Consider the following 9,539-nt stretch of genomic DNA (forward strand, 5'->3'; position numbering starts at 1 on the left):
CCCCTCCCTAACTGCTGTCTCGCTACCTGGCAAATAACACATAAAATTTCCTCATCAGGAGAGGAAAGTCCAATCACAGTGACAGATAAAAACTGCTCTGCTACGGAAAGGAGTAGAAATGACAAATGAACTAACACTCATTCACGCTAAAGTTTAATCACGCTACAAATACAAGACCAACAATACAAGATTGTTTCCACTTTTGGAGAGGAGATAGTGTTTTGAACTCAAAGTGAAGTACGCTTTACAGGAGGAAAAACCCACCACAATTTCTCTCTCTGGTGGCCCTACTAATTACATCCCTTGTTCTCCAGCTGTCCACCACACCTCAGCCTCCAAACACCTGGGAGCTCTCACCAGCAGGTAGGAGACCAGGTATTTATCACTTTCACATTCCCAGCACCTGGTAGGCTAAGCCCTCTCAATCTATGCTTGTTGATCTGAACTAGAAGTGCACAAATTTTCTTTCACATCAGCTGATAAAGAATTTTCATGCTCGCAGGTTACAAAGTAACATAAGCAGATAGAATGCTATTGAAACTCGTCTGAAACAATGCCTACATGTTCATCATATATTTTCCAAATATTTTCTTTTCAGTGTACGGATGTTACTTTTTTTTTTTAAGTCAATTAACAAGCAACACCTAGGAGATCATGAATCTCATATTGACAGATGAGGGAACAGAAGCTCAGAAACGTCAAAGTGATTTGTGCAAGGACACAAGTAATTTAGAAGAAGGGAGTGGCTACTGATAGGAAACGATTTACACAAACTCTTTAATGTGAACCACAAACCACTGACTCCAAGTAACACTGGCCTTTATTTCTGTTACCATTTCTTGTAGTGTGCAATGCAGGACAGCCATGTTAAAATGCAATACTTAACTGCTACACCAATGACTTTTTATAGTTTTTATACTTTTGCCTGCAATTCTGAGGGCAGGAGGCTGCCAGAGGGAAGAGAAGATTACTGGAACTATCTTTTAAAGAAGAGTGTTTCCCATTTGAAAAGTCCTTTCTATTTTTCAAATTAAGCATTTAGTAATAAGTACTGAGAACCATAACATTTAATCCTTATGACCTTAGGAGGGAGCGTTCCCAGTTTACCAATGAGAAAACTGAGACATAGAGGTTAAAATCATTGTCCAAAGCTCCCCTCACATCCACACACTAGCCCCCCAGATTCCATACTGGCCCACAGTGAGGAGACTCCGAACATGGGCTCTTGCCTTGACATGGGCACCCTTTGTTTGTGGGGCTAACTAAGCTCCCCTGACAGACTCGGGCCAGCCCCGTCTCTTCTGCATTGCCTTGGAGGGCTCTCAGTAACCTGGCACATTACCTCTCTGCCACCAGTCAAAGAACGCAGTGAGGATCTAAGTCCCATCTGTCCTTCCTGCAGATGTGACTCTAGTCTGTGCTCTATAAATAGTGACAAATGGTACAGGTCCTTGGAGTACAGTCTAAACAAGAGCTAAGCATTACTGTGCCATTTTATTTGTGACAATCATTTAGTTGGTGGTATCACAAAGTTTCAGAAATAGATGGCAAATTAAATCTAACTTGGTATTAAACTTTGGTTTTAAAATGCTTTGGGACAATATGGCAGGAAATTTTTATTCAGCCTGAAGAAAAAGATCATCATTTAAAAGAAGTGTCATGTTCATAAGGGAATTGACACCTTCTCCCAGAACTTCTTCTTAGTTTGGGTTCTGATCTTCATGTTTGGAAATCCTAATATGACCAGACAGGAAACTGTGCGGGTGACATTTCCTAATTAAGAGGGAAGTCCAACGAACTCCAAGAGTTATCCGAGGAACATGAGTGGGAGTGCAGGTTCCTGCCTCCTTTTGATTCTGCCGTCATCAGCCTAACAGACTGGGATTCCCCAGTGTAATTTCAAGGATTCACGCCTCAAAAAGAAGTCTGAGAAACCAATGACAGGGTGATCTGAGCACTATCCTTACCTAGCTTCATGACCAAGACCATCTGTGGCCAGTCACATTGTCATTTTAACCAAAGAACTCAGGCATCTATTTCAAAAGCCCCAAAGGTAACCAATCTCATTTTTATTAAGAAAATACAGACAGGGACAAAGGTTATGGCTAGAACTGAAGTCTCCTTAAAAAATAGCTGGAGGTGTAAGTAGGGGAGAGGAGAAATGGGTTCAATTAAGACGGGGCTAAAACAAAACAAACACAAAAAAATGAATGACCTCAATTTCCAGCCCAGAAGTTTCAAAACAAGGATGCATTTGTAAACAGCCCACTTATTAGACCTTTTCTCTATATTCCTGGCACCACCCTCTCAGTTCTATTTTTAGCCACAGGAGAATGGGGAGCAGACAGGGAAGGGCTAACTGTGGCCCAGCCTTACCTTGGGTGCCCTGCCAGGACTCTAGCTATCTTTAATTAATGTCTGAGGGACATAAGACGGACCCTACGCGTGGTGAAAGGAAGCACAATGGTGAAACTCTACCCCACAAGACTGATAAGGCCCACTACTGGTGTACCATTCCTGAGGTCCTGGGGCTATTTTTTGTTGAAAAGAAGGCGCCATCTGGAACGTTTACAGAGAGCAATGTGGACCCTGCATATTTAATTTGAGAGTACAGAAAACAGGACTGCCTGCCTGTTTGTTACCTAGCTCAGCCGCCCTCCTTCGCAGACTCACACGACATTTTACCAACAAATCACTTTTACGTGACATATCTCTTCTCGGGAATCAAGAAATTTCTCTTCAAGTGCTTCCCTCCCAGTACCTAGTCCATATTCATAAATAAAGATGAAGCCCACACTTTTCACCACACTTTCCCTTTCACAGTATTCCCCAGGAGATAAGCCTAAAGCTTTTAAACCACAGCAACTCACTGCCATCCAGAGTAAGCTTTATTAAACATTAGGGATTAATCATATCTTTGGGAACAGAACAGAATAAGCTAAGAAACTGACAGTGAAGAGATTCTCTGTACCACCCAACTCACCAACATCAGCATTATAAAAGCATACTATGGCAGGGAGGATAGAGAGGAGATAAAATGCTACCATTTCAAAAAAAGAAAATCAGACCACAGGGTTACAAAGCTGGGCAGTGACAGACATGTGACTAGACAGCAATCAATGAGCGGCCTATGAACAAAGAATTTAAGGGACTCCTGTTAAGACAGAGCAAAATATGAGCAACATTCAAACATATTCTGAATTCCCATCTACTGTACTTCAGACTATAGCAAACTGCCTTCTTCCTATGCTTGACTCCATTAACCAAAATTGTCTGTTTACCTAAGACTCCGTTAGTTGATGAAAAAACATTAGAATTCTAGAATTCTCTTTTAGCTAAAGAAACCATATGGCTTTCTTGGCTTTTGCAGGAAGTGCTTACACTAAAACCATTATTAAGTTTAAGCAATGGTTTCAGTACTAAGTATAGTCAGAAAAATGCCAGTCCACCACATTTAAGAGTATCTGAGTTTTCCACCCTCGTTCTGGAGCTGGTTCCTCCCTAGTCTCAGACATCCACTCTGATACCAGTTATATTTTCTGAATGGGAGATGAAGGCAGGATGCAGAGCAGATGAACATCCTCACACCACAGAAATATTACTCACTGACTGAGGGCCTGGGAAGTTCTGTAGAGAGGGGTCTAGCAGGGCCTGCTCCCCCTCCCAGTTTTTATTACTTAACATGGAAAGGACGGGATGCCAAGTAAAAAGAAAACTACCTGAAGAGTATGTGCAAAGATCATCAGCTTACTGGAGAAATTTGAAAGGACTCACAGTTAAACCACGGCCCACCGTTTAGCACAACACTGTCTAATAGAACCTTCAGCAGTGATGAAAATGGCCTGTTCTGTATCTGTTGTCTAATGTGCAGGCCACTGGCTACAAAGCACATGAACCAGAGCTAGCGTGATGAAGGAACTGAACTATACTATTTTATTTTATTTTAATTAAATTTAAACAGCCATATGTGGCTCACAGACCCAGCATCGAATACAACAGGTTTGGAACACTGGAAAAGCTGACCACAGCAGTCTCCTGGATAAGAAAAAAGCCCAGAGGAGACTAATGTTCCTGTCCTTTCCCCCCAGGAATTAAGGGGGGAAAAACTTAACTCCCCTTCTTAACTGTGTTAGTAATTAAAAAAGCACTTTCTAATCATTTCTGTCTCATCTGAATGTGAACCTAATATGATTAGAACATGTAAAACGTAGAAGAACTGAAACTGCTTTTCTCTTCCTGGAAACAATGAGGGCTTAAGTGTTGAAATAATTATTTTGAATTTTTAAGTTTCTCCCTAGGTTGAACTATGAACTTTGAACCACATACTTAAAACAAAAGACTGTTTAAACTGCTTAAAGATTTTTATCATTTTTTTTCTTCTTTTGGTTCTCCTCTCAAAAGTTACAGTAAAATCTTTGATGTGATTATACTCTGAGACCTTAGAGGGGGAAAAAAGAAAACCAACCTGTAAACAAAGTCCCCAAGTGCTCAGACTAAAAAAGACTCATTCCAACAGCAACTGTGTAGTTGGGGGAGGGGGGGGGAGGGGAGGGTTGAGCTGCTTTTTACAGCCACAAGTTCTGAACATCCAGAACATGTTCAAAAAGCTTTAACATGACTTACGAAATTTGCCTCATCTGTCTTCCTAAAAATTGCCAACACTAGCATCCTTGATACACAAGCATCCTTGATAAAAACTGGTCGTAAGCAAATGCTTTTTAGCCTCCTGCATCGCACACTATAGCTTTAAATAGCAGTACATTCTAAAGACCTGCCACCTAGGGACACACATTCCCTGTACGTTACACACGAAGGCTACAGCAGAAACAAACTATACTTACTAATATTAACTGATTTTCTTTCTGAACTTCCTAAGGATTATGTTTAGTGCCCTTGAATCTGTTTAGACAACATAAAATGGTACTGGTTTTAATGAAAAAAGTTTCTCAAATCCCCAGAAATAGATTACAATTTTAATTCTAGGATTTGAAAAAGGTAAACTATAGTTTGATAAACTACAAAAACTATTGCTGTAAACTCATAACAGACCTCAGAACAAATACCATACCTTTTCTAATAGTTTCAACAGCAGGGCATTTGACAAGGCTGTGTGTGGTCTGAAGGACAGTAAAGCCAGTGAGTAAACCTATGCCACCCTGTAGCAGCCAGTCACCTGTGTCCGCCTGCAGATGACCGTACCTGCCTCCACCCTTTCAACTGTTTACCAACAATTTGCATAAACTCACAAAATATGTAAAAAGGCAGCATGGGTCCAGGTTGATATAACACAATGGTACTTAAATATAAGGTCTTGCACGAAAGGCTCAGAGTCAGTCCCACCAGCACCAGCCAGAAAGTCAAGGATTCACAGCAATTTACACATAAAAAAAGGCATAAGGAATATAGATGCAGGTTCCATATGGTTGTTCAAATAGCTACCTCAATCTTAGACTGCATTTACAAAATGTAAATTGCCAAGAAAGTTACTATTCTCTACCAAAATCAGTACTGCAGATGTTTCAGAATACTGCATTTTAGCAGGACCAAGGACAAATTCAAGGATTTGGAAGGATCCCCTCCTTGGTGGGTGAGAAGACTAGTCACACACTTGGAAGGCGGCGGGGGGGAAGAACAGCACAGGGAAGGGAAGGAAGCAAGACTTCTGTCTCCAAAAGTGCAAAGGGCCAATATGTTGAGGAATAGAACAACTTTCTGTGGGTCTAGGGAACACAAAGACAAACAAGAGAGGCAAATTTTAGTTCAATGTAAGGAAGAATATGTCAAAGATCAGGGCTGTTCATAATTGGACTGGTGCACCTGGAAAGGCGGTAAGCACCTCCTTACTGAAGGCCACACCTCACGACCCAAGGAGGTTTCCAACATCACAGGAAGTCAGATTAGGTAACTCCCTCCCCGCCACAAATGCCACACTGAACAGAAGATATTCACCGGCAAGACCACCTCCCTAACTCCAACACCTCCCCATTCTCTCACTCCAAGCTTGACGGTTCTAATTTATTTTCTAAGAAAATAATCTCCAAAGGTTAGTGCTTTAACAAAAATTAGGGACACTAACAACTAACAATAATGAAACAAGCTCTGAGAGTTGGGCAGCTAACTCACTGGGAAACCAGGAACACCGCCCTCAGACGAGATACTCAGATGTCGTGCATTCTTTGTAGTTTCCCTACATCGTTTTCCTAGATAATACTCTTTTACCTTCAGTCGGTTAATAGACTCCGAATTCAAAATGACTGAGCTTAAAGAGATTTTCGTAAAACTTCCTGAAATTAGGGGCACCTGGGTGGCTCAGCAGGTTAAGTGTCCGACTTTGGCTCAGGTCATGATCTCATGGTTTCGTGGGTTCGAGCCCCACATCGGGCTCTGTGTTGACAGCGCGGAGCCTGGAGCCTGCTTCGGATTCTGTGTCTCTGGCTCTGGGCTCTCTCTGCCCCTCCCCCACTCACACTCTGGCTCTCAAAAATGACTAAATGTTAAAGAGAAAAAACTTCCCGAAATTAGAGTGAGCCTTTTTTTAAAACCTCATTCTACAAAGGTTGCAAGAAGCCTAGGCAAGACATTCTTAAACTGCCCCAGCTAGAACCCTCAGAGAATTGATTATAATTCCTCTACCCAACTAGGGATTGAGAGGTGTGGAAGATACAGGGCTTACTTTATTTGCAGATATCTGTTCTTCCCCCATTATCTCCATGCTTCCTGAAACCCATCACTAAGTAAGTGACCCTGCAGTGTTCAAATGGATGCCTAACATGGTTTGGGTCCTCTTCTAATTCTACCCTAGGTACAAGATTACAGATCCCAGAAGCTCATTACCCAACCATTCAACTCGAAAATGATAGCACTGTCATAAAAAGTACTCTCAGAACTTTCTCTGAAGAGTACCCACTCCCTGTCTGGAATTTCTTTAAGGAGGCAGCTACCTGCCCACAATCCATCATACACTCAGAAAAACAGGCCAGCTGTCCACATCTCTTCTTGATTCCCAACCCATAGAACACCAGTCTGAAACAGAGACTGGTGTTTCTGTCCAAATCAGAGGCCCTTTCAGCCTCAACAACACACTGCAGACCATCTGCTCTAACGGCCAGGCTTTACCTTTCTGAACGTGGATGATGTCGGGGAAGTTGGCCAGGTGCCCCTGATACAGCGCTAACAGGTCCATGACGGGGTCCAGGTCCTGCCTGGGCTGCTCGGCAAAGAGCTCGCCGATGGCGTCGTAGGCATCTCCGGTGAAGGCGATGGCCTGGTTCAGGCCGGCGGAGAAGGCCTGCTGGTCCAGCTCAAAGGCCTGGCTGAGGCCGCGGAAGGACTGGCCCACCTTCTGATACTCCTTCTTGAAGCCCGTCACCTGCTTGCGGGCGAACTCGTTGGCCGTGTGGTTGAGCTGCAGCGCGCTGTCGTCCATCTTCTTGGTGAAGCACTTGAAGCCATCAATCTTGCTCTCCACCTCCTGCAGGTCGAGGGCGGCGGCGGGGGGCGTGCTCAGGGTCAGGAAGAAGTTGGCGCCCACCATCTCATCCTTCTCGGCCTTCCTCTTGCCCTGTTTCCAGGCCTTCTCATCCGTGCTGCTGGGGCACGTCAGGAAGTGCTGGAAGACGTCGCACTGTGCCAGCACCGGGTGGCTGGCCATGTGGTTCATCCACCAGATCAGGCCCTTCCTGCGCTTGGAGATGAAGTCCTCCTCGAAGCGGCCCGTGGCCTGCTTCTCAGGCAGGTGGGGCACCGAGATGACAGGGAACTTCTCCGCCAGACGCGCGTACAGCCAGTCGAAGTGCTTGTAGCGCCGGTGCACCGGCACCTGCGTGTGCGTGGGCACCAGCTTGTAGGAGATGTAGCTCTTCATGCCCTTGAACTTGGTCTGTTTGGTGGGGTCGTCGATGGTGCACTGGAAGGGGTAAGGGTTCTCCTGCCACTCTGGGCCGTAGGGCCCCAGCACCACGCACAGCTTGTCCCCGTCCTTCACGAAGCCCGATGCTTCGCCCAGCACGAAGGCCTCACCGCCCGACTTGACGAACGTGGAAAAGCGGTTGAGATTGCGGCTTACAGTAGCCGAGCTCTTGGCCCCCGACGGGTGGTGCTGCGGAGGTGCCGGGCCGCCGCGGGAGCCCAGCGACAGGTCGGAGCGCGTAGACAGGCGGTAGCGGCCGGCCGCGCCGCCCGCGGACGACGAGCCGTCGAGGTCCGGGTACGCGCCGCTGCCCAGCGCGCCGGGCTCGTCGGCCACCGTGGAGCTGTCGTCCCACTCGTCGTCCCAGTCATCGTCGCTGCCCTGGCTGGCCTGGTAGCCGCCGCCGTAGAGCTGCTGAGGCGACGGCTGCAGGGCGCCCCCGCCGTACGGGAAGCCCGCAGCCGGCGGCTGGAAGGTGCTCGGCGGTGGCGCCTGCTGCGGTTGCAGCAGCGGCTGGAAGGCGTCGGGCGGCGGCTTGAAGGAGGCGGGCGGCGCGGCGGGCAGGGGCTCGAAGCCGCCGGGCGGCACGTTGGCGTAGCGAGCTGGAGCTCCCGGACCCCCGTCGCCCGCCGGGCCGGGCTCAGGGGCGCGGATCACCTGCACGTACGAGGCCGGGAAGAGGCCACGGTCGCCGCGGCTGTTGACCCCCTCGAGCCAGCCCTCGATGTCCTGTTCGCTGCACAGGCTCAGCACCTCGTGTTCCCGCAGCGAGATCTCGCCCGGGTTCTCCGACCTAAAGTCATACAGCGCCCGGGCGCGCAGCGCCATGGTCCCGGCGTCCCGGCGAGCGGCCGCCGACTCCCGGCGCCGCGAGCCCGGGGCCGGCCGAAGGGACCCGCGGTGTCGCCCGCGCCCCGGCGCGCGAAGTGGAGGCCAAAAGATAGCGCGCAGCTCCGCGCCCCGGCCCGCCGGTCGCGCCCTCCGCGTCGCTCGGCTCGCAGCGCCGACTGCCGCGCTGGGCCGCCGCCGCCGCCGGCCGGGGGCGGGGCCCGCGGCCTCCCACGTCCCCAGCTGTGCTAATCCACGGCCGAGAGCCGCGCGCCAGGCGAGAGCAAGCGATGGCCGAGCCGCCGCGCCTGCCGGCGGAGCCCACTCGGCGGCCGCCACTGCCCCCTTCAGGCGGGCCCTGAGCCGTGAGGCGCAGGGCGAAGATTTCCACTCAGCAAGAAGTGAATTGTCTGAGATGTTTAGGCTCTTACGTAAAAAAAAAAAAAAAAACACGTATCCTAGAAAGTAAATTAATATTTGCGTTCCTGACGAACGTTCCCACTCTGAGCGCTCAGTGAATGCTTCTAGAATAACTGAACCACACATCTAATAAAGGAGTTTCAGTGAATATTAGCGACGGCACTAAGAAGAAGACAAGATGCCTGTGCCGGGGGCTGTCCGCTCCCTTTCGTCTTCCACCCGCTGGAACCTTCTGGCAAGAAGGGGAGAAGAATGACAAGAGCAAAGTAAGGAAGGCGTTGTGCCTGACAAATGAAGAGGCTAAGGGTGGTGTGGGAAGAGAGGCATCAGGGCGGGAGAGTTTCCAGTAAAATACGTCTGCAGGGAGAGCTGGCATTTTGCA

At 48.0% G+C, this 9,539-nt stretch overlaps 1 protein-coding gene across 1 annotated transcript in view; it reads right to left on the reverse strand.

Moving 5' to 3' along the window:
* Positions 1-8,952, reverse strand: part of SNX18 (sorting nexin 18) — a 29,668-nt gene extending 20,716 nt beyond the window's left edge. Inside the window, exon 1 of the mRNA XM_023260708.2 lies at positions 7,117-8,952. Coding sequence (XP_023116476.1) covers positions 7,117-8,737 — 1,621 coding nt within the window. The 5' untranslated portion in view covers positions 8,738-8,952. The remainder of the gene's footprint in view (positions 1-7,116) is intronic.
* Positions 8,953-9,539: the final 587 nt, after the last annotated feature.

The sequence above is a fragment of the Felis catus genome, chromosome A1, assembly GCF_018350175.1.
Source record: "Felis catus isolate Fca126 chromosome A1, F.catus_Fca126_mat1.0, whole genome shotgun sequence".
Classification (NCBI taxonomy): Eukaryota; Metazoa; Chordata; class Mammalia; order Carnivora; family Felidae; genus Felis; species Felis catus.